The sequence below is a fragment of the Danio aesculapii genome, chromosome 7 (assembly GCF_903798145.1).
Source record: "Danio aesculapii chromosome 7, fDanAes4.1, whole genome shotgun sequence".
NCBI classification, from domain to species: Eukaryota; Metazoa; Chordata; class Actinopteri; order Cypriniformes; family Danionidae; genus Danio; species Danio aesculapii.
Window position 1 is genome coordinate 41006560 of NC_079441.1, and position 26390 is coordinate 41032949.

At 35.4% G+C, this 26390-nt stretch overlaps 2 protein-coding genes across 4 annotated transcripts in view; one reads left to right on the forward strand and one right to left on the reverse strand.

The window, feature by feature from the left end:
• The window catches only part of itfg1 (integrin alpha FG-GAP repeat containing 1), a 221087-nt gene extending 207777 nt beyond the window's left edge, over positions 1-13310 (reverse strand). The window contains exons 1-6 of the mRNA XM_056461971.1: positions 13050-13310; positions 12670-12754; positions 11491-11627; positions 10662-10719; positions 9875-9949; positions 9674-9768 (exon numbers count right to left, since the gene is read on the reverse strand). Coding sequence (XP_056317946.1) covers positions 9674-9768; positions 9875-9949; positions 10662-10719; positions 11491-11627; positions 12670-12754; positions 13050-13227 — 628 coding nt within the window. The 5' untranslated portion in view covers positions 13228-13310. The remainder of the gene's footprint in view (positions 1-9673; positions 9769-9874; positions 9950-10661; positions 10720-11490; positions 11628-12669; positions 12755-13049) is intronic.
• A 3-nt stretch (positions 13311-13313) lies between these two features.
• The window catches only part of phkb (phosphorylase kinase, beta), a 149769-nt gene continuing 136692 nt past the window's right edge, over positions 13314-26390 (forward strand). For 2 of the 3 annotated variants that reach the window (XM_056461969.1, XM_056461968.1), the window contains exons 1-2: positions 13314-13421; positions 16612-16698. In XM_056461969.1, coding sequence (XP_056317944.1) covers positions 13358-13421; positions 16612-16698 — 151 coding nt within the window. In that variant the 5' untranslated portion in view covers positions 13314-13357. Of the gene's footprint in view, positions 13422-15344; positions 15442-16611; positions 16699-26390 lie in introns of all 3 variants that reach the window. The other variant, XM_056461970.1, reaches the window with a different exon arrangement.

The following is a 26390-nucleotide window of genomic DNA, read 5'->3' on the forward strand; positions in this document are numbered from 1 at the left end:
TTAACTGCCTTCATGTTATAAACAAACAAATAAATAATCAAATTAATATTATTAATACACACAAAAAACTAGTTTTAACTTTGATTGAATTAAGTGTGAATTATGCCTGCAATGTAAATGTAATGACTGTAAAAAAAACTTGAACTGTGAAAAATAATAATAAATAAATAAATCAATTGTCTCTTAACAATAAAGGCTGATTTAAACTTCTGCGCTGAGTGATCGGTGTGACCCACGGCACCTGCCTTGCACTTAATCTTGCATTTATAGGTGCTGTTTGTGTTGTAATCTGTCTGCAATCTTCCGAAACGCTAGCTGGCAGTAGGTTTTTATGTTCCTTTGAGTCGAGTTTCTTCACGGGTGTTTTTTTTTCTTTTTCTGAATGCTATAAGTTTCTAAAGCTCATTTAGAGACGGGAACTGGCAGATGTGTAAAAACTTTAAACATAAGGTAAACACAAAACAAAAGTTTCCATCTGGAGCTCCTCCACAGGACTCGAAACTTGTAAACAATCAGGAACGCGGCTCTCAGCACTGCTCACGCTTGTCAGCAATACCAAGCCGACCAATCACAGAGCTTGCGCTATGTGTCATTGCAACGTGTAGTGACTAGGGTCTGTCTGCAGACTGCAAGACAAGGGCGTAACATGAAGGGGTCTTAGGGGCGTAACTTGTAGTACGCTAGAGGTGTAACTTGAAGTCATAGAGACATGTCAAACTGTGTTGTCAGCAAGATGGCGCTCTACATCAGTTATTAACGTCTACAAGTACTCCACACCTAAACCCAACAATCACAGTTATTAACGTCTATATCTACCACTACCCTAAACCCAAGCATCATTATAATTACCAAACAGGATGAGCAATTCCAGCATTATGGATGTGACATTAGCAGTAAAAACTCAAAACATAAATTCACACAGAATGTATATGTTAACGTTATATTGAAACATCTGTTTATATTTTCCAGAACAACTGACCACTGAGTTAAGGGATCAGAAATATATCAATTTGTAAGCATTTTTATACTTTAAATTAGTGAAATAAGCATGCGTTATGGATGTGACCAAAAAAGTATGCGAGTTTGCAGTATACGAAATTCTGTGAATGAAACTGCACAACCCAAAAGAAAAATGATAATCATAAGGATGAGAGTCAGCTCTTTATAGAACCAAAATGATTGATTTTATTTCATTTAACATTTTGCATTTATGAGGAAAAAGTGTCGTTATGGATGTGTCATCTTTCTGTTATGGATGTGACAGATGTGAAATTGCCACTTGTGTGACTTTGGTAAATCAAATATAATAGTTTGAAAACACTGACAAATACATTTTTGAGTATTTCTAAAGGGCTGTAAAATACTTGCTTACACAAAAAAACTTAGAAACGGTTTCTGTATTTTGGTGAAAACTTAATTTTTTTATGGCAAGGTTGACATTTGCATGGAATTGCTCATATACACCTTTCCCATGCCTAAACCCAACCATCATAGTTATTAATGTCTACAACTATCCCAACCCTGAACCCAACCATCAAAGTTATTAACGTCTACACCTTCACCAACCCTAAAGCCAACCATCACGGTTTTCAACGTACAGAGTTGTGGAGGCTTTCATACTTGACACACTCGCCATTGTACTGTTATTTGCAACCACAGGGGGTGACACCGAGTAGGCTAACTGAATATAATAATATATCAAATGAACTGGCTGTGGATAAATTTGGAGAAAGCTCATAAAAACATTTGATGAAAATTAAAATCACGCCTCTAACTTACTACAAGTTACGCCCTTCATCTTCCACCTCCGTCCTGCAATTCGCAGACAGATACACTTGTGTGTAGTTACATTAATTGAGGTGCGCGTAAGCGTTGGCTCAGCCACAGCGAGGGCTATGCCACCGCGCGAAGGCTGCGCCATACCATATGTGTGCGCTTGATGCAAAAGTATAAATTAGCCTTAAGTTTAATTACTATATAAAGTTTAATTAATATATACGATAACAGCAAATTGGATTTCCCAGAATTCCCTGCATTACTAAGAGTTTTAGGTTGCATCGTGCTGACAAATAATGTTTATTGCATTACTTTATTTAATTAATTAAGAGTAATTCTCTGGCAACCACAAATGCTAGTTTTTTTCCTGTAAATTCTACAAATGTTTTACAGTGAAGACATCACGCATTTGGAATGGCCTACCTTTATCAGATGCAATATGTATGGATGACAATGTGATAAACTCCTCTCTCCTTCCAGGTTTCTGAATATAACTATACATATCTAGTCTGCGACAGCATACCAGCATAATGTAAGTATTCATAATAGTTTTAAACAAGCACCCCGAGCACAAACAAAATGCCAAAAAAAAAGCATGTGGGTGGATAAAACTGGCCCTGGGGTGGCTGAGAGTGAAAAAGAAAAGAGAAGACATAGAGAGAGTAGGAGAAGGAGAATCTGAGCCAAGTCAAGACAGGATACGGAGTCTTCTGGGATGCTGATCCATTTAAACAGACTCTTCCAGCTATAGCCACTAATTGAGTGAAGGACAAATAAAGTCACAGTCCTTTTTAAAAATGCTTGATTAATAAACACCGAACTTAATTAGGTTTGGTGGCTCGATCTTATCTGTTATTGTTAAGCGAGTCCACTCTTCTCCCAGAGGAACAGATTAACATTGGACATAGATTGTGTGGAAAAACTTTAGCGACAATTCTGCTCCTTTGACTTTTATTTATCATGTAAATCCTACAATTTAGCTCTTTGATATACTGCCAACTGTCTGGAAGGCCCCGTATATCAGTTCTGTTCCTCCGAGCATGTTTACTGCTTACAAAAATTGGGAGGCAGCGAGAAGACATACATATTGAAAAATAATGAGATCTCTACCCGTATTGTTTCAGGCTATTTGTCAGTAAAGCTCTGCCAGGTCTGTACATGGAGGAACACCCAGGCATTGTGTTACCCATCTGCGATGTTCTGTAGATCTAGCAGATGTCTCTGGGGTGCCATGCAATGAGCCTCACAGAGAAGACGCCAAATCTTGATGGGTCCAAATTTATCCCTGTTAGGCAGTGGCATCTTTTGTAAACAGGTAAGTGCATCTTCCTCTGCAAAAGCTGGCTTTATTGGAGTATTTCTGCAATGAAGACATTAAAATCCCATAGGAAAACGTACTAAGAGGTACAGCACAAGATCACGGCTATTTGGCCTAATGTAACCTAAATGTTCAACTGCGGGTATGAGTCTGGAAGACTGCTGCAGATAATGATTTGATGACCTTCCCACTTCAGCGGTCCCTTAATCCTGAAAATCTGTTTCCTTTACATTGCGCGACAATTAACTCGCCACTCACTCTCAGGGAGATTTCAGGTCTAATTGGTTACAGTTTGGAGCATTGCAATACAAGGTTGCCTAGCAACCAGAGAGAAAGCAGAATTTGTGCCTTTTGAGCATATTTGCGCATAATGACATTTATAATTATTTAGCAATTACTCCCTATTTTTAACGAGGCTGCATATTATGAGTCCGTGGGTTATTGGGGACATTATGAAGATGTGATCCAGATGCCAGTGGCATCTCCATAATGATAGACTGACACATCAAATTTGAAAAGAGAAAATCGGCAGAGGGATCAACTGAATATAGAGGACAGTTACATGCTAATTCTGATGCTATTCTCTTCACTATTTCTTTGGCTACACACTAGCTTTACCTGATCCATCAGAGTTGCTCAAGCACGGCAGCATTGGGCTATTAGGAACACGTTTAACCAGACTTAATCACTCACCTTTGTGTGAAGTAATTGCTGGTTGTTCATCCTAATAAAACACCAGAGCTAGACATCAGATAGGCTGATATCAATGCAATACAGATCTTCAATGAGGGTGGGATTTCAATTTGAGGGGCAGACTGAAGGCTGGACATGCCACTTTAAAGCTTGAATAAGGCATTGACACCTAAGCGGATGCAATTTCGTGTATTATAGCAGATGCAGCCATGAAGTGTTTACGATTTCACATGTGCAACTGGAATTGGAGATGTGATCCGGAGGTGACTCTCACCTGTTCATTGAGTGTCGCATGACTGGGAAGGTCACACAAGCTATAATGAGTGTGCTGTGAAAGTCCAAGATGCAGGTATGAATGTCCAGCCATTATGACTCAACGATTAAATAAGAGGTTATTCAGACTTCAAAAATTGAAGATAATAAAGAACGCTGTCTTAGTGGCTCATATGCATGCTAATAAGCAACTAGTTAATGGTAAATGGTCAAAATTTGTTTTGATTGAAAAAAAAAATGCTATACATGTTTTCATGTATACTTCTACTATGCAAACATATCAGTAAAGACAATTAAAAAGATTTTTTTAAGAGTGTCCCACGTTGCTAAAAACACTATTAGGACATTTATATTTCACTAAAAGTTAAAATTGGTTGGTTTTGTGTTATTTAGAGCTAATTTATTCTTCTGATTTAAAAATAAATTTTGAAGCAACGTCACGGCGATCATTGTGTAAATTCCAGCATGGAATTTGGATGTCTGTACCAGCCAGTACAAAGTGACATTCATTAATTTACAGTATGAGAAAGACGTGGTTCAAACCAATCAGCACACTCTATTGTAAACGAAATGGAACTTCATTAATATGCATGATATACGTTAAAGACTCCTTTAACCTGTTACAGTGTTCAGTGAGACACCACATTGTGTTGTCAACCGTAATTCAAACAAGTAGTAGAAATGTTTGGAGATATGGGTCGTCAGTGTTGCGTTTATAAATTTGCAGCAATGAAGGTTTTGTTTCCATTTCCCGACGTAGAGAGCACAGCTCGTGTGTGAACCCACATATGTGGATTATAGTAGTCTACTAACATGCGACAAAGATATGTTTGTAAGGAAATTTTTTTTACCCGACAGCTTTTCGCTACTGGAAATAGTGAATGTGGATTTGCCACTCGTCTTCTTTAAAAAAAAAATGCGGTTCCAGATTGTGTTGATTGTCCACTTCCACACAGCTCTCAGATCCACCGTTTATGCTGCTCTCCAAATTACTGTCTATGTCCCCTGTGTCTGTATTTGTGTTGCCGCTGTGAAAATCAGTGTGTGCGGGTAAAGAAACTCCCCTTTTCAAGCAAACCCTTCCTTCTTTCGCCACTCGACACTCCCACCTAAACAAAGCTGGACTCACCCACTTTCCTGACTTTTTTTCTTCAAGAACATCTTTAAAAAACTTTCAAACTTTTTAACATTATTGTATTTATGAGAACCTTGCCACATTTAAAAGTAGAACGGAAAAACATTTATTTTACTTTCCAATCTATGCATAATCATGTGCTAATTTGCATTTTCTTATTTGCATTCAGCATTGTTGTCTTATTTTCTCTCCACAATCAAATCAGACCTGCCAACCCAAATAATCATTAAAACTTAAACAACTTAAATGACATTATAATGGATGAAAACAATAAATCATCATAAATCAGAACTATGCTGGATGTCAGTGACACAGTCTTCAGATCCATTAGAAATTTGTTCCTGAAATCCTCCATATTCCCCATGGAGATCCCCATGGACACCAACATTTGCCATTGCAGACAGACATAATTGTAGCGTAAGTGGTGGATGATTTTGTCGTTGGTTTGTTCTTTTATTTTTTTCTTCTTATGGGCTGTTGTTAATCTCCTGTGATTTTCTCACAGCTGTAGAGGTCCAGAGAGGTTTTCTCAGTCCTGTCTGCCAATCAGACCCAACACCACGGCCTTTTATGTGGCAATAGAACAGCCTCCAGATGGTTAGAAAGTAGCTGTGATGCCAGCCTCCCATAGAGAGAGTGGGAGATAAGTGCTATAGCTGCTTAATGGCTTTGTTTCAGTATGTATACAAGGTGTTGGTGCATATTGGCTATAGTCAGTTATTTCTCTTTACTCTTTCTGGGGTGAGACTCTAAAGTCTCTAGGTCACTTTCTGAACAAGCTTTTGGTCACTAAACACAGACACATGACCAGTCTGAGCCTCAACCAGACTAATGGAAAGTAAGACTTGAATTGTACAAGAGGGTCTTTAGAAGCACAGTGCAGCATGATTATTATAGTCAATTTTATGTGACTGACAGGCAAGCTTAACAGGAAATTCTTCACCCTTGAAAAAGACTTTGAATTCATAAACAGCTCTTGAGAGATCATTTGATTTAAACAGGTTCGGAAGAAGAAAAAAAAAAAAGAAGTCTCCTGCAATGATGGGGATGCTGAAATGCACTATTCTGTTGGCTTCAGTTCTGATGATTCTTAGTTACTATAGAGCCTACATGCCTGTAAACCCATAAGAAAAACTCAAAACATCACATGCAAACTTTTGTGTAGATCGGGGAATAGGTGGTGCTATAATAGTAGAAAAGGTTTCAAAAACACAGTGTTTCAATGTCTACTGAAGCTCAATACAGTGTTTCAATTACCATTTTAGCCACTAGATTGATTAACTTGAAGTTTTGCATGCAGTGTATTTATTCAAAGTAGAATGACAAACTATCAAAAAATGGCGGCTGATCAGAATGAAACTCGGTGGGCATGTTGGGCTTAGAGGTCTATAGAAATTGTGAATGAAATCATCCACTAGGGGGCAATTTTTAGTTTTTGGAGTGTTTAATTAAACATTTGGTAACTCAATCTATAAACTCTAATACTCCAATCATATATTTCATTGTCGAATAAACTACTTACAGGATTCCTAACTGACAAATAACCTTAACCTACTAAAATGCTTGAACCTCGATTACTGCCGCTTGTGGCTATATTTCATTGTATATTTTAACATTACTCTATTTAATTAACCACAGTAGTAGGAATAATATTAATAATAGCAAAGTGTGTAAATTGGTTCTTTGTAAACTTATCTGGCACATTATATTTTACAAGGTGATAATATATATGAAATAAATAGGAAAATTCAAAAGTATCAGTAGGAGAGTTCACCAAGGCTGCTTTTTTAATTTAAGCAAAATACAATAAATCTATTTGAATACAATTAATAATGTTTTAAAGTATTTTTAACATATATTTTTCTGTGGCAAATGAATAATTTTCAGCAGAGTTTAGTGTGGCATGATCTATCAGAAATAAATTATATAAATATGGTTGCAACATTTTCGAGGCAATATGATAATATTGATTTTCAATATACAACCATTAGTGAATTAATTCATTTTAAATGATTACTTTAATATTATACAGCTTTTATTTATACACAGTAGTAAACTTTTATACTCAAGTCTGTTTACTGTTGCATCATTAAATAAATTGGTAGCTGTTTACAATAGAGGACAATCAGATAATGTTAGTTAGTGTATTTACTATGATGATGATGATTATTATCATCATCATTCTTATTATTAATAATAATTTTATTAGTATTGTTTCTTAAACTATATATGCTTTACATATTTCAGTTAGTTTTGGCAAGCTATTAAGCATTATATCCAGAAAAAATAATAGATGTATTATCAAACAGACATTAATTCTCACAGTTAATTAATAAACTAATGAATACACTCTTGGTTTTTCATGTCAGTCTTTTTATGCAATAGCCAATATGATGGCAAAAAGTAGTATTTTTAAAAAGAGCATGAAAACTATATTGTTACACTGGTGCTTATTATCTCAAACTATTAACATTCTCAGTATTTTTATTAAAACAGTTTTGCTGCTTAATAGTGTTCTTAATAGTTTCCAAATTGTTGTATTTGGTTGCATAAATTGTTGTATATGAAATTTTGTAGCATTTTAATATATGTAATATATGTAACCAACCCATTGCTGAATAAATGTCAATATGTTTTATTTTTATGATTTGCTTTTGTATGACAGATCTCATATGTTATAGTGCATTTAAATGACAGCAGATGTTACAATGTGGCATAAGACTGAAAATGAAGTTGCTCTAACAGCATAAAAAAATTATTACATTTTTCATGAAGCTGATAAACACTTCACAGCAAAGCGTGCAATGGGGTCAGTTTAGGGCCACATATAAATGAATGATGAATTCCACAGCATACTCAAGTTTAAACGCAACACATCAGAAACTCCAAGAGAACCGTAGTACTTCACAGACACTCCCCAAAAGAGCTGCTGTTAAAATGGGCCAGTATTTTCCCGAAGAAAAATAACACTCAGGAAGAATCACGTCCTGATGACAGGATTACAAGAGGAGAGAAAAAAGCCTGACAAAAACTGCAAGAATGAAGAATAAATGTAAAACCAAGTTATTCAGTGAAATATAAAATGGGAATTGCTGTGGGTCTCAGCCAGGTAGAATATTGATCAAATGAAGACCTACATTTGCATGAATATGTGGAGCTTAAATGTTTATCAGCAAGAAAAATCAAAACAGTGCATCAAAAAATCATGCAAAACAAGCACAACCCCATTAATGCGAGATTTTCATAGGAGAAAATGGATCAGCACTAATCTTTTTGGGCTCCTACATCCCCACACTATTAGCAAACTTAAACAGTCAGTCTAAAACCTTCTGTGACCTCCATAAAGCATCAAATAAACAATTGCATAAAGTAAAAATTGATGTATTACTTAATCTATAGTTTTAAACTAGCATTTTGGGCAGCATGGTGGTGCAGTGGGTAGCACAATCACCTCACAGCAAGAAGGTCGCTGGTTCGAGCCCTGGCTGGGTCAGTTGGCATTTCTGTGTGGAGTTTGCATGTTTTCCCCGTGTTTGCGTAGGTTTCCTCCGGGTGCTCCGCAAGTCCAAAGACATGCGGTACAGGTGAATTGAATAAACTAAATTGGCCATAGTATATGTGTGTGAATGTAAGAGTGTTGGGTTGCAGCTGGAAGGGCATCCGCTGCGTAAAACATATGCTGGATAAGCGACCTCTGATTAATAAAGGGACTAAGCTGAAAAGAAAATGAATGAATAAACAATAATTTTGAGAAACATGGCATTCTAATAAAACCCAACTGTCTTGTTGCCTCGCATCGGCTCACGTCTGGTTCCGTCTGGAACAAAAAGCTGTGCTTGAACACACCAAATGGACAAAGGCCAAGAGACGACATTCAGTCTTTCCGCATCCGCGAAGAGCAGTATCTGTTTTTCTCATTCACAACGAGAAACCGCAACGTCCGACATGCAGTTACAAAGCGTAAACAAAGCAACATTCAGTGCCAATTACAACAGCAATTGTCTCTCACCACTAAGGTTGCAAAATTTCAAGGTTGGAAACTTTCCATGGGAATTAATTAGAATATTTGGGAATTAACAGGAATAGCCTATGCCAGGGTACTTAATTGCAATTAAAAAATATTTTACTGCATAATTTTGGTTTAAACAACCAGATTTTATGCAATTCTCTAGCCTCCATATTTCTCAAATCACATGCACACAGCACAGCATGCATTTTCTTGAAAACAGCACACAAAAGAATAAAAAATAAATAAATCTGTTCATTTAAATTACTTAAAACATCCTTGTGCTCCAAGCTATTGTGCAACAACATTTACCATTGTATAAACAAATACACTGACTGATTTTCTTTCAGCTAACTGAAAGCTGAAGAATAAAGAAAAGTTCTCTACATCAGTCCAGGTGCAAAACCTTGCAATCATTTTTCTGACAATTTAAAAGATTTAGGGATAAAAAGACCACAACAGCATCACTCACCTGCAGTGAAGTCCATGTTAAGGTCGATGAAAGCATGGGAATGAGGGATGCGCATTGCAGCATTGGAATTGAAAGCCATGTCACATCTTTGTTGTCTGATAAACATAAAAAAACATGCTTACTACTCTGTACATCTGTTTTTATGAAATAGGTAGAAGAAAACAAAAACAAGCTATTGCACATTTAGCAAGATAATCTTACCTCGTCTTGAGATAGCAAACCTCCAACGAGCCATCCACAGTTCCAAAAATATCTGGGATCATGTCCCCATTAAAGCTTTACATGGAAAAAAAGGAAGTGACATTATACCTCTGCACAAACTTGCAAGGCAAGCTTGTATTTGTACATAGCATGTAAACAACATATGGTCAAGTTCACTTTATTTGTGCCCATAGGTTATGTAGGTCTGCAGTGCTGTGTTCGCATTATTCAGTATGCAGGTTCACACATTTTTATACACAACCAAAAATACAAATTTTGTAATATTTTATTTCGTTTTATTTAAATAAAATAAATTTCATTAAAATAAAATGTAATTAAATTAAATAGCTTTAAACTATTATTAATTTTCCTTCGGCTTTGTGCCTTTATTCATCAGGGGTCACCACAGCAGAATGAACTGCCAACTTATCCAGCATATGTTTTACACAGCGGATGCCCTTCCAGCTGCAACCCAGTACTGGGAAACACCCCATACACACTCACATTTACACTCATACACCACGGCCAATTTAGTTTATTCAATTCACCTATAACTCATGTCTTTGGACTGTAGGGGACACTGGAGCACCTGCGCCCGCGAGGAAACCCACGCCAACATGTGGAGAACATGCAAACTCTACACAGAAATGCCAACTGACCCAGCCGGCACTCGAACCAGCCACCTTCTTGCGGTGAGGCCACAGTGCTAACCACTGAGCCACCGTCTCGCCCTTTATAGTATTATTATAGTACTATTTTGTATTATGACAAAGTATTATATACTTACTCCATTACAAGAGGCTGATCAGTAAAGATCTTGCCCAGCTTCTCCTTTTCATTCTGGTCTGTAAGAAAAATGTATTATAATGTTCATATTATATCATTTTCAGTTTGCCTTTCACTAAATCCTATTGTACACACCCAAAACACTTGATACAGAATATATGACACGTGCAAGTGAATGTCGTGACATGTGGCCAAGTACGATGAATTTGTACTTGGAAAGTGTGCTCTGCATTTAACACATCCAAGTGCACACACAGCAGTGAACACACACAGCCACACACACAGACAACACACACTTAAAAGTCAAAGCCTACAATCCCTGTCAGTGTCAGAACTTAAACCTGCAACCTTCCAATTACAAATCCAACTGTCTAACCATTAGGCCACTGCTGCCTATTCTTTTTTTAACAAAAGATTAATGTTGATCATTGCTAAATGTTATTATATGAACAAACACAAGAATAACAAACATCTTCATATTGTTTTGTTAGTGTTTTTTTTTTTCATTTTTGGGTGAACTAACAATTATAAAAAAATACGAATGTATGAATGAATGTAGGAAAGAATATTTTCTCATCCCCAAGAATCCATCAGTAAAGCATCTAAAAAAACATGTTTTGCCTAGTGTGAAGAATAATTTTAATATCTTAATAAACGTTTCCACTTCACAGGGCCTTTTGTGAAATAGAGAGCTTCTAGGGATGTTAAATGTTCTTGATGAAACTGTTAGTGTCAATGAAAACCCTTCATTGTTAGAAATATAGGGAATGTCAGAGCTTTATTAAACAACTACTGTATATATTTTTTATGTAAAACATTTCAGACTTTACCTAAAGTCTGGTTACGTCCCCAGAAGACGAAGACGCTTGTTTTTAAGGGGGAGCCATTTGAGTGGCCAGTCAGAAGCACATCCATCTGAGAGTCTCCATCGTAATCACCCGGCACCACACTGCTTATGATGAAGTCACTAAGAGAGCAGGAAAAACGCATCAACACTGCAATGAACAACCATGCTAACAATGACAAAAAAAACCTGACATGCTCAATAACTCAATGACTGAAAACATCTAATGTTTGAAATGGAGCAGCTTACAGAGACAAAATATTAAAGACATTATACAGTATGCATATGTTTTACATTACAGTCAAGTATCATATTTGATTCATCAGCTTTTTATAACTCATATATTAATAGAGTGAGTATATAATGTTCACAATTGAAAAAAACTATTATCATAAGCTTACATTTGTGATGAAAGCTTAATAGTTTTAAATAAAGGAGCAAAGCATACAATGAATTATAATCGAATGATTTATAAAAGACAATACAAATACAAATGGCACAAAAGCTTGAATCATTTTTGACACAAATATAACTATAGCTGACAAACGAATATTTATGGAACATCATATAAACCAAACTTACTAGTAATATATTCATCTAGATTAATTAGTAAGAATTTAAATGTTCATTTATGTTTATTTTAAAAGACTGCTGATGATTTCACAGCAAAAAATAAATAAATAAAATTGTGTATCAAGATCTAAAGTTGAACACTTAAGATTGTTATCTTATTTGTTAAATAATATGAAATATTAGAGGAAAGCCTCTAATTTAGCAGTCCATTCATATTTTAGAGTCTAGAGGAAATAATTGAGGTAAAATTGGTTTTATATTCGCACATTCAGACTTTTTCCTTAATAATATCATTTCAGAAAAATATTTTTTGCAAATTCTAAATAGTGAAATCATATTATCAGTCAATGACTACCAAAGTACAACATTTTGCACAGTCAAATCAATAGTGTTATTGTTGTTTTGAAGTTATACTTGCCAAATATTCAAAGGACCATGGTAGACAATATGCATTGAGCATGTCATTGAGTTGTCACTGATTGAATGTTCAAATATAAAACCAAATTTACCTCAATGAGGAAATATATGTATCTAATATGATACAGTAGGCTTCAGAGGAGTAGTGTGTGGTTCTGTGTGTGTACAATCTTACTCAGGGAAAACCTCTTTAGTCAGATGGACTTTAGGTTTGAAATAAGGTGCTTTAAGATCAGCCAGGAAAATCAACAGCTCAGATTCTGTAATAAATAACATATAAAGGAAACAGCACAATATCATGTAACATCAACAACACTAATAGTTAAACAATATGGTATAGTGTTTACAAAAGGAGTATTCAGCCACACCCCCTGTCATAAGCAAAACATGACAGCTGTGTGTTATACAAAAACGGCATCGACTGACGTCTTATCAAAACTCACAGATAATATACAATAACTATATAAAACATACATTACTTCTTCAAGTTTATCTTCGGTTAGATCATTTAAGTACACTAGTGATCATAATATTAGCTAGCAGAACTGTACTCACGCTTCCTGATGATGAAAATGTCAGTCTGCTTATCAGAGTTAAAGTCACCGAAAGCCGCTACTGTGCCATTATTCTCCTGGCCAAATAAATCGCTAGTAACGTCCTGCAATGCAAACGTGACGTGTTGTCCGACAAAACTTGATAATAACGTCAAAAAACAAGCAAATGACAGCAACATTTTGCTGTTAGCTTCGACCACCACGAACTGTAACACGGCACGTCGTACTACGGCAGGCAGAGAGCGTATGGGCTTTGCGACAAGTGCGAGTGTTCAACGGCAGTGTGAGTGTTGTTATTTTTCTGTCATCATGGCAAGCTTAGCGGATGTCGGCTGGAAGCTGCTGGAGTTCAAAGCCAGATCTAAGCGATCAGGTTTGGCTTCTTTGAGATGCATGACATTAAGAATGATTTAACAGTACCGTCGGTGCATTTTGGCCCATTGTCTGTGTTGCAGAAGCGCATTAACATGAGTCTTCGCGTATGTGTGTGGCAAAGAGCAGAGCCCAAAGGTCAGGCGAGAAGAGGACGCTGATCAGCGGCTATATTTAGAGCCTAAACTGTACACTGAGCGTCAGCTTTTGCATTTTTAAAGAGTAGTACTTTAAAAGACTTCGGTCACTGAATGTCTAAGGTTTTGAAAAGCTTTTTAACCCTCTTAATTCACTGCTGGTTAGCATCTGCTTCAGCCTGGCATTAAAACTCAATTAGCCTTTCACAGAGCTGTCAGATTTCACTTGTGCTCGTGTAAAACAGATAAATAAATGAAATGCACATTTCTAGAAGGTATAACGTTATGACTCATCGTTATGTTATTCTAAACCTGTATGGAAAAGTATTCAATGATTGCCAACAGTGACTATAACGCCTTATGGTTTATAGTCACAATTATATCATACATGTTTGGAGCAACATGGGTGAGTAAATAATGAATTTTTATTGATTTATTTTTGGATATACTAGGTTTGATGCCTACCAAGCAAATGGCAATTGTCCAAAAATAAAATGTTTTCATTTCATGTGATTGAAAATCGGGGTTATTAAACCGAACAATTGATTTCGTTACTCTTCTGTAGTTAGAACATTGTATTGTGCTGTCTAAAATGTGTATAAACATGTTTGAAAACAGGACAACTTTTTTGTTATTTTAACGATTGTCATTTATGCAAAAATGGCAAAATAAATGTTTAAAATTAAAACAAAATATCATCAGTTTACTGAATAAAACTAAAATTAGGTTTTACACTGTCATGTAACTATAAATCATATACAGAGACATCATATACATCATATACTATAAATCAGATACATTTTTTTTTTACATTTTATGCAATTTACGATACAGTAGCACAGATTTACCATGCATTATATATCAAAATTTCACTTTGCATGAAATATGAACATACACTACCCGTCAAAAGTTTGGGGTCAGTTGTTTTTTTTTTTTTTTTTTTTTTTTTAATAAAATCATTCTTTTCATAAAGGTGGCATTTAATAAATGTAAAATAAATGTAAAAAAAAAAAAAAGTTAAATTGTTAAATACTTATTTATTAAATATAAATTTATTGTATGTAGTTTCAAATGAAATGATTAGTGCAGTCATTACTGCTTTTATTACTATTACCAGTAATAAAACTAAATATAATAAAACTAGAGTGATTTCTGAAAAATCATGTGATTCTAAAGTCTGGTGTAATGAAGCTGAAAAATCATCTTTAAAATCGCTGGAAAAAAAATTAAATACTTAATAAATTACTAAATAAATTAAAAACTACTTAAAAACAGTTATTTCATAGTGCAAATACATTTCACATTTTTACATTTTGTACTGTATTTTTGATTAAATAAATGTAGCCTTGGTGAGCAGGAAAAGTTTATTTTAAAACATTTAAAAATCTCACTGACCCCACACTTTTGACCAGTAGTGCACTTATACTATAGATAAAGCTGTGCAGTTATATACTTTACGTTTTGTGAAGTGTTAATATAGATGTCGAGATTTTTGTCGAGTGCTTGAAGTGTTTTCAAAAAGGGCTATTGATCACAGTTTGTCAGTTCAGTCATTATCATAGAAAGTCATTGTAGTTATACAGTGTCACGGACATTTTAATTGTCATCTCATCCTCTCACATCAGTCATACCAAACCAACTCACTTTCAATTGTATATAATGTGATTTGTTGCATGTCAATTCAGTAACCAATGCCTGAAGATCTGAAAATCTCACTGTGTGATTCCATGTAATTTGTCTTTTCTCTCTATGTTCTGCTAACCTTCTGAATTATACTAATGTTGTAGTTTAACTAATAGACGACTGGCGTAGAGTTCATCTAATGAAAAATGGCTGACACTGCCAATGAGCCTCTGAGCGAACGTCGCAAACTCCGGAAACTTGGTAAGTTGGAGAATAGCGATTGATTCATGGGGAAAAAAAAACACTCATTACATTTGAAGTAAGAATTTTCCATTTCATTTTCCAAAGTGTGTGGCATATCTGGATACAATACTATTCACCTATGAAAGCCAGAAACAGTCTTGGTTCAGAAATTAAACTCTTTGATGCCTTAATTGAAAACTGGTGCTTAATTTAGTTTCTTTTTCTCATTTCAGAAATAATAATTCTATTGTTTCATCTCTAACAATTCATCAGATCTCAAAGGATTAGTCATAAATAAACCTTATTCTGTGATTAATCAAATCAGTAATGCAGTCCAGTACCTCTAATTCTTTTTCCCGTCAGTGTCTGATCAGATCTGTTAACGGAAGGTTTGTATGTTTCTCGAGGCACGGTACGTTTATATCAATGCGGTGAAACTAAAACGAGGAGTATCTTTCATTTGCCTATTGGATGTGCACTGCTTAGCTGGAGTTATCTTAAAAAGAGATGGCTTTGTCCGTGCTACTTAAAAGCTGATGGGAATTATGCTAATTTGCTCGGAAATGTGAATTTTCAGTACCTGAGGTATTGACCCTGGGTCGATTCTATTAAAATGTAAATTGCTCCAAAGTTAAATGTGTCTGAAATAGTGCTTCAGTTGATGGGGTTCCCCTGAATTTCACTCCCTTCAGAAAAAAAGCTGAATTTACCGGTGTCAGGTTCCATTACTCGTGGAGTTTGTGCCAGTGCCTTCAATTTTGCAATCAAGCTGTGTGTGTCTGCAGTGACGTTTGGTTTGATGTATGCATCTGGAGAACAATAGCTTAGTCTTTTGCCTTTTGCTTTGATTGTTTTCCTGGCATGCTTTGCTGCCTTTGCACCCCAGTAAATCTACATTCTGTTGCTCTTAGCATTGTAAATGGAACAGAAAGCCATTTACGTTACAGAGTCTAAATGAAGCACATTTTGATTTTGGTGAGTCAGCTCAATCTTAGCATACTAAATAGCCTAAAGTGGGTCTGTAGCGGGCCAGTGGTCTATAGTAGCATCATCAAGAAGCCATGCTGACTTTGAAGTACACTCATCACTTCCATCCAATGATACTTGAATTGCACCTCAAGATGAGATAAGAATCGCAATATTGTGGATGTATTTTATGTAACATCAAGCTCTCCATTCTGTGATCAGGCTCCATCTATGAACCCCTTAAGCTGTCCATACTGCACCGGGAGGATGAGCCCCTTTGGGAGAAACTTGACCGCTTCTATAGTGCTGGTAAGAAGTTCTGCTGGTTTTATAATTGGAGGTACATTTTGCTGTTCAAAAAATTAGGGAAAAACTTTTTTCTTTTCAGTATTTAATTGGAAAGTAGTCAATAAAAAAACAAATCTGTCCTTTCCAAATACAAGTTAAAAAAATATTTATAGTATAGTATTGTTTGTTGGTTGGTTCTTTTCAATACCACATGGCTACTCTACTAACTTATTAACAGAGTTTGATGGTAACTGAATTGAAAATGTTAAACTTTTTAGTATAAAATAACTTAACGTTCTAAAATAAATAATGAGAGCAAATGAGACTTTACGATTAAAAGTTGTGATTTCTTTCTTCGGTGTGATTCTGGTATTGATAATGACAATTTACAAAATAACTGTTTTGAAATGTTTTGAAATCAGATATTTAACTTTCAGTGCTTCAGAGCTTATTGGTAATGGAAGATGAACATAATGTCCAGTATTCTACATAGTTGTATGATAATTCAGCAATTTAAAGGCAAAGTTTTTTTTTTTTTAAACAGGGTGCCTGTGGGATCTTAAAAAGCATTAAAATTTGGTAAATCAATTAGGTGAAAATTAAGGCCCTTAATGTATTAACACATCTTGAATTTAATTTCCACGGTATTAAATTTTGTTTCATCTTTTCGTTTTACTTTTAGCTAAAAGGTTTTTCTGAATTGAATCGATGTGTATACGCAAATGGGATTCTTTTTATAGTTTGTAGAGCCTGTATAGTATATGGACAGTCATAATTGTTTCAATACCATGTGAATGGCTACTCTACTACCTTATTAACAGAGTTTTATGGGAACTAAATTGAAAATTTTAAACTTTTTAGTAAAAAAATCTTCACATTCTAATATAAATAATGAGAGCAAATGAGACTTTATCAATATCAAGAAGAAATCACAACTTTTAATTGTTATAACATTTTACAAAATAACTCTTGGTGTGTTTTTAAATCAAATATTTAGCTTTCAGTGCTTCAGAGCTAACGGTAAAGGAAAGTGCACATAATGTCCTGTATTATACAAAGTTGTGTAAAATCATTTAACAAATTAAAGGCAAAGTTTGGTACGATAACAGTTGATGGACATTTTTTAAATAACAGAGTGTTCACGGGGTCTAGAAAAGTTGATAAATCAATTAAGCGAAAAATGAAGGCCCCTAAAGTATTAACACATCTTGAATTTAATTTCCAAGGTATTGCGTTTTGTTTTTACAAACAAAATGTTTTGTTTCATACATTTTACTTTTAAATAAAAGGAATTTTCTGAGTTGAATTGTTCTCTATGGGATTTTTTTTATAGTTTATAGAACCATAATAGTTTATAAACAGTCATAATTGCTTTGTTTAATGGTCTAATTATTATTTATTTCTCTTTCTAGTAAACTTTTCATAGGAGAAGTCACTCAAATAATTACCTCATCTTTTATAATTATGTTGTTGAGGGGTTATCACAAAAGATTGTTAGTTGTGCTTTCTAATAATCACAGTGTTTCCTCTAGGATTTTTTCCAGCTGTGGCAGCAGGCCTTTTACACAGACCTACCAACTACCTATGGCATTATTTCAATAACAAAAGTCATGAGTGCAGTATTACAAGTTGAGATCGCATTTATCTAATTCGAGCATGCGAATCGATTTGCTTGTGCGCTGATTTCCTCTGTTCGTGCACAAAACTTCCTGCGCTCCAAATATGCGCTGCTCAAGTGCAGATTTTCTTGTGTGCGCTCAAATAACAGCTGCTGAAGTGTGATTTTAGTGCGTTTATTAAAGTAAAGTGAAACTGCCATAAACTCCAGCAAGATAAGGTCATTGTATGCAGAACCATAGACCCTTATCTGTAAAGTATAATTATGGAAACTGTGTTCATCTTAACTGAAAGCTACTTCATGTTTGCTAGTCTGACGCATCAGTCAGTCAGTCAGTCAGCATGTAACCTTAAAGGTTTAAACAAATAACCACATAGAAAATGTGAGTTGGTGGTCCTCCAGGAATGTGGTTGAGAAACACTGCTTTAATTGATGTCCCTGATGTTACTGGTTAAAACCTAAAGTGGTGAGGAGGTATTCAAAATGTATGGAAAGAGACTTAAAAATGTCTTAAAAGGTATTAAATTTAACTCTATGATTCCTGTATATACCATATATAAGTTAACGATTATTTTTTAAGAAATATAAAGTTGTAGAATTAATACATGTCTATGGCTTTTAAAAATAAAGTTAATGGACATTTTGATTATTTAAGTGATGAAATAATAATATACTGATTAATTATGTGAACAAGAAATCATGGTTTTCCACTATGTGAGACACTTTTTACTGAAAATGATTAAAAATATAACCCTTAAAAAACAAAAAAGTAATTACTTGAGAGGCTGATCTTTTCTTTTTTGTTCTTTTTTGGTGGTGTAAGATTTTAGCACAGCATCTCTTGAGCACTCTCTTATGCTCTTTAATGATGCGTTTAACTTCAGTCATGACTTCATTTAGCTGCACCACCTTTCTTTTTATTGTAATTAAAAGCGCAAATTTATAAAGCAAACTTGTTAAGGTGTCAAGCTGTGTAAAGATTGCAATGTTAAGTCAGGTTTTTCTTAATATAGTTGATCTGTGTATTAAGTGCACTGTTGTTTACTGCTATTTAAAAGTAATTACCGCAAGATGCTTCCTAATTTAATTAGAGGATTCAAAAAGTCTCCAAACCGTTACATTTATTTATAATACCCAGCAAATGACTTGAGTCCAAGCACTAAAAGATTCATTTGGAGCTAGTATGCTTTCTCGTTGCAGTGCTCCTCTGAGCATTTTGCTCTTAATCAATACTCATCTCTCTCCAGCCCACCCTCCTTCTCTCACCTAATCTTGCTTTCTAGTTTAGTTTTCACCATGACAATAAATACTGCTCCGTAAGATGAAATAGCATTTGTAAGTTTAAACAAGCTCTCTTCATGGTTTTATTCAGCCTTTTCTTTTCTTTGATAAGGTAAAGAAAACGTGTTGTTGTTTTTAAGGTCATTTAGATTCATTTGAATGTATGTCTGGGGCTTCCCCATAACAGTTGACAATGGTAGATTATGGGAATAGGCTTGGTCATTTTTAATTAGTGATTCAGTTTGAGGAAAAAAACACACAAAAAATGGTCATTGTCATTGACAAAAGATTTCATCGACATAAAGTGACTCAGCATGGGGTCCATGCTTCGCACCTAGCTTAAATGATCTAAGATGATTTGGCAGATGCAGGATCTTTTAATTGTGATAGCAGATACCTCTGGCTAATTTGGTTCTCCGAACAACTTTCAGATTACAGTATCTGGATGAATTGATCTGAGATTACTGTGTGATTATGTTTGTTGTGAAGCACCGATCTTTTCTCAAACTCATGATTGTCAATACAGGGATTGGCTGGTGGAAAGGCAGCAGTGTAATGACATCATCTAATTTATTTTCAATTATCAGCCAAGTGAGCAAAATAACATAAGATTTGTAGTAAATCAAACAGTTTTTTTAAACTTTCCACATTTGTTGTAGGCTGTTTAGAGTTGATTTTTTATGTTCTGTAACAGTATTCAAGATATAATTCAAATTAGTTTAGTGTCAAAAAAGTATTTTGATATTTGAGAAGTGTCTACATCTCCTGCACTGTATCTAATAACGTGCATATTAACTATCTATGTAGTATGTGCTTAATCACTGTAAATTAGTTAATTATTCCTTTCTACAACAGAAAAAAAAATGCTCCATGACTATATTGGCCGTGTCTTTTACCATACACTCTCAGAAATTGAACGGTACAGTTTCATAGTACAGGTTTATATCTTAAAGGTCCAAATTGGTATCTCAAAAGTATAAATTAGTGCCTAAAGTGTACATAAGAAGTTTAAAAAAGTCTTTGATCCCCTTAAAAAGGTACTATATTCATAACTTTTTGCACCTTTATTTTGAAGTGTAGATTGCATAAGAGTAAGGGAATTGTCCCCTTGCAAACTCCACACAGAAATGCTAACTGACCTAGCCGAGACTCGAACCAGCAACCTTCTTGCTGTGAGGCGACAGTGCTAACCACTGTGCCACCGTGATGCCCCTTGTTACATTTACATTATGCATTATTTTGGAAAATAGTCAATGACTGTGGTGCTGTTTGGAGGTTTGGACTTTTCAACCAGTAGATGGCGGAAAAAAATAATTACTGAATCATTAGTTTTAATCAGGAAACTCCCGGCCCTTGGGCCATTTACAGCTGCCCCTTCTCCTCCCTCTGGCCCACGACGGATGTCAAAAATATAACAAAATTTAGCCCACCAAAACATATGTTTGAGCCACTATCATTGTTGTGCAGTCACATGAAGCCACTTGTGGTTTTGACCTGCCACCTGCTGGACATTTAAAGTACTGCATTCGGATTATTTTTACTTTCTGTTTCTCTTAGCGTGCTGTTGAGAGTAACTGTGGGTTCACACCGAAGACGGTGAGAATGTCAAAGTTTTCTCTGGCCACCCTGGCAACGATGTCTGTCTTCACAGCTTCACCGGCGAGAGCGTCAAAATTCACTACATTTATCTTGTATTTAAAGGAGCCGCTGCAGCATATCAGCAAATCAGTTACATCCCCACATAAAAAAAACATGCTTTTTAGCATGAAAATGCTGCACGCTTTTTATCAAATTCATTTAACTATGGAAGATCAAGTTGTTGGTGTGGTGTAGCTTTGCTCCCATTGAAAATGAATGACTTCCAATTGTTTTGGTGTGAACGCACAGTTAGGCTTACAGTATAATTTATCATTGTAAAATGATATAAAGATGAATTGGTAGAAATGTCCTGTTAGATTACAGGTATTACAGTTTTTTACCATATATATATATATATATATATATATATATATATATATATATATATATATATATATATATAGATTTTTTTTTTTTTACAGTCTTTTACTGTTAAAATTACATTCAACTTCACAGCTATATGCATGTCAAATAACACCAAACGCCTGTTAGAATCTTTTGCTTTTCTCTAGATACCAATGTCTAAGGATCTTTCTAATTATATAGCAAAAGCGTTTAAACAGTGGTGGACCAGAACATCACAAACTGACCTCATGGTTTAGTACAAAGAACACAGAATTCAGCTGCTTGGGTTTAAATTTCGTGGGAAAAAGTAGAGCATTTGAGCAAATCTAGAACACTTTATCTCTTTGGTCTAGCACACCTGATCCCGCTCCTCAGCTCATTAGTGCAGCACTCGATGAACATGTTTCATCCACAAAAACAACAGAAAAGCCTTGTATCTTGAACGTTGCATGTGCAAATTCAGTGTTTTCAATCTCGTTCCTCCATCCAGACTTCAACCTGTTCCTAAAGCTCATTTAAAATCCCCAGACAGTCAACACTGGGATGAGAGCACTGCAGGGTGAGAGAGGGAAGAAGGGAGAGAGAACAAAGAAAAGAGTGACAGGGAGGAAGCATCTCATTTCGGTGATCCTTTTGAATGAATCACGGTTGAAGCTGACAAACGTACAGCGTTAGCGTTGAGTAATCCTGTTTTGAAAGTGAATCCCCATGTCATTCCCAATTCTACAATAATAAATAAAGTTTCATAATTCAGATAGGAATAGCTTTGGCAGACTCATGCTCAGGCCTGAAATGCAACTCAGCTTGAAATAAGCTTGATATGAATGCAGCACATAGCATGCATAGTAACTATATTATCTTGAACTCTTCTCAGAAGGTTATTGCCATTTTTATCTCCGGTCTCTCTTATTTTCCAGTCTTTCTTGCTCTCTTTCCGGGTTTTCCCATTTATGTGGTAATGACATCATGCTTCAGTGCTTCTAATTTCCTCTTCTTCTCCTCCTCCTCTCCGGCCTGTTTGTTGTGAATGCAGTTCTGCTATCTTTCCTCTGCCTCCACAAGATTAAGGCCGAAGAAAACAAGCTTTAACTTTTAATGGGTCTCTCTTCTCTTCTCTTTCTTTCTTTGTCTTCTCCCTCAGTCTCTCTCCGTCTGTGTGGTTCAGTCTACGCCCATTTCCTCCATCGTCTTCTAGTCTGTGTGATGGACCCCTCCTTTTCTTTTTGGTGTATAAAAATGGCTTCTTCATGAAAACAGACTGTTTGTGCGTGCAGTGTTAGGAGTTGATTTAGAGGTGCATTATGCTGATAGATGATGAGAGAGATGCAGCCTTCAAAGCATTTGCATCTAGAGTGCTATGATGCGTTCCATCCCTCGCGCCAAAGGAGCGTGTGAATAATATGTTATTTCTCTTCTTTCTCCTTCTCTAAAGAAGTCACTTAAATCGCAGGTGATGCCTCGGCATACTGTGAAAGGACTGCAAATGAGATTTTCTTGATTAGTAATTTAAGGTTTTCACAGAAGCAAATGGGCAGTAATAGCAGGCTGTGTAGCCCATTTCTCTGGATTAATTGATCTCTGACCTGTTCCTCCCTGAAACATTGTGAAAGCCTTCAAATGCGGTCTTCTTTTCAGTCTTGCCAGCATCAACCGCAGTTATAGTACAAGGCCTAATCAGATAAAGACGTATTTATCGCCCTGTCTGGAACGCGGGATTCTTCCGATGGATGTCGGGGTAATCCTGGCTGCAGTCTCTCTGAAGAGTATATTAATATTCTGACTAATTCGCCCCAGTGTCTCCTTATCCCCCAGTCCTGCTGGCACTGTCTCTTTGAATTGACCCAAACTCTACATAACAAATGATGGCTCGGAATGAATGTCCCCTTCATTTGTGCTGCTGTAATGTGCTGATGAAAAATGAAGTGCCCTATTCAGCCTGATTATACATTAGTAAAGAGAAATCACAGTGGAGAAGGAGAGAGAGCGTAACAGTTGACTGATACATCCGTGTTGCCCTTTTTGTACTTCTTTCTGGTGCATAATACAGATGAGTAATAAGCAATGATATTTAATTAGCTTGATTAATTAAACATGCAGTGCCATTTAATGTCAGAAAACAAGTATAACAGGTGTGAAAGGGTGTTCAGAGATTAGCAAACAGTCTAGAAAGGCATCGTAAGGGTTTCTGCTCAATAAATGGACTAGAGGAAACTACAAATGGTGTTTTGCACCAGCGTTTGTATCAGCAGATATAAGATATTAGTTTCAGATTCCGTTTATTGAACAAGTCATACATAATGGCAGATATTCAATCCATAAACAAAGCAGTGCTTGTTTACCTTGCTTATTAATATATTAGAAATTCTAAAGGTGCAGTCTGTAAGTTTGACACTCAGTGGTTGAACTAGGTTTTGCACACTTGGTTCAAAACAAACGCAAGCTCAGGTTGCCAGATTGACAACACCAACACTAGTGTGCCTGACTGTTATGCCTGAGGGCTAATTTAAGGCTTATTTAAACCGTGTTCTAAATAAAGGCAACCGCACGCGATAGAAGGAATATTTTACATATTAAAAGTAGATTTTGTTCTAACCAACTCCTCAAATTGATATAATAGAAATGTCTTCTTTTTCTTGCTGAACAACAAAAGCTGATGATGATGATCACCTCAGGTACACATCATGTGCATTATTCAGTGTTAAATACGAATAATGTGAGTTTGAACGACATTTTATGTGACGTTTATTGCCATACTACTAAAAGCTGCAGCAGACAGTTCACCTCAGATCTTGAAAATAAAATAAACCTTTTGAAATTAAACTTTAGAACTGTAGGTGTAAACCAACACATATCAGTGATTCAGCATGTACATTTAATAGTTTTAATATGTATTAGATTATAAACATTACCATTTCGTTGGAGTGCAATAAGTACATGTATTCTGTGCTGTGTTTTGTCTGGTGCAAACATCCAAATTGCTTATCACTGCAAATCTTGTCATGTAGCGTGTTGTTAGGACATCGTGTTACAATGTAACCTGGTGTTACAATGTAACCTTACAATGTAACCAATGTAACCTAATGTTTACAGTTGTAATATTAATATTATATAACCTCATGTGGAGCTCTGAATCTGCAGCTCATTTCGGAGTCTGTTACTGTCCACTGGAGGTTGCATTTTGGTCACGGATGCACACTTTAAGAGTCTTTCTAATTGAATGAATGAATGATTTTCTACCAAGACAAACCTGGGTGCTGAAATATAACTGGCTAAACTGGCATTGGGTGCGTTAAATGACCAAAACAAAGACTGCATTCCGGCATGTAACAGACATTTTCCAAGCAGAATATCTGACCCCTCAGCATTGTTTTTCAGATAAACAAGAATGTTCACTTACTGTAGCATGTTTCTTAAATATCTGCAAACATATCATGGTATTTTTCTGCTTTAGAAGAGTTAAAAACGTACATACAGCACCTTTAATATTGGGTCACTTTTTAAAATGCAAGACTATTTATGTTTTCAAAAGTCTCACTTGTTTGCTCATTTGATTTGGGACTCATTTGATTATCTGAACATCCAGTTGGCATGAACTCCCTCACCAATATCACCAATGCAGATTCAACATGCTCAATTGGCAAACTGCCCACACATGCAGGAACACACTGCAAAAAAAATTGCCCAACAGATGCTTACCAATGATGTGATGCTGGCCAACAGCCAGCCATTGCCATGTTCTGTCACTGCCTTTAAAGACTATTGGCCAAATGTACAAAATATTTCCAATAAACACGAGAACACAATCCAGTAAAAGCACAGATGGTAGTGGAATGGTCTACAAATGGTCTACTGATGGGGAGCAAATGAAAGAAACAGCAGCTCATTGCCATAAGAGTCTTTCAAAAGAAAAATAATGTTGCCCTCAATATCAGTATGCTTGGATAACAACATTTCTGGTATTCCAAAAAAATGAACACAAGCAAATCATATTTTTTACTCATTCTAACTTTGACTACATGTTTTGTGGTGCCTCCTTCCTACATCTATATCAAGTGCAAAAAAATATGTTTTTTTTAGGGTGTTAGACATTGGCACAAATGCCAATAAACTGACTACAGCTAACTTTAGTTCTTCATGTTTTAGTATTTATGATACTTGCCATTATTTATATACTCTCTGACTATAAATTCTCTTTATAGAACTCTCTAAACTCTTAGCAAAATAATTACGATTTAAAATATTAAATATCCTTCTAATAAAGATCTACATTTAAAATGTCCTTTTTAAATTTTTCTACACCATATAAAAACATAAACACCTGTTTGAGGACATAGAACACATTTTTTTACATGCAGTTTTTCCCAATCTGTTTGTAAAGCAGTGCTGAAGGACTGGATGACAAAAGAAAAGACGGGTAGTTTCTGATGGTTTCACTCACCGAAAAAAAAATAAAGAAGTACTGTTTGAACGATTTGATTGATATCATCGTATCCAAATATTTTATAAATAATATTTCAAAACTCATCTGTTGTTTATTGTCTATAAACACACACACACACACACACACACACACACACACACACACACACACACACACACACACACACACACACACACACACACACACACACATATATACATATACATTTATATACATTTATTTATTTTATTATTTTTTTTTCAGAAAAGTTTAATTTATTTATATTATACTGTATATACCTAAATTGTTATAGCTTTTGTCTGTTTTATATTGGTGTATTTATTTAATATTTTTATTATATCTGATATTTGTAATTATTTAAATAATTTCAGTATAGCTTTATTATATCTG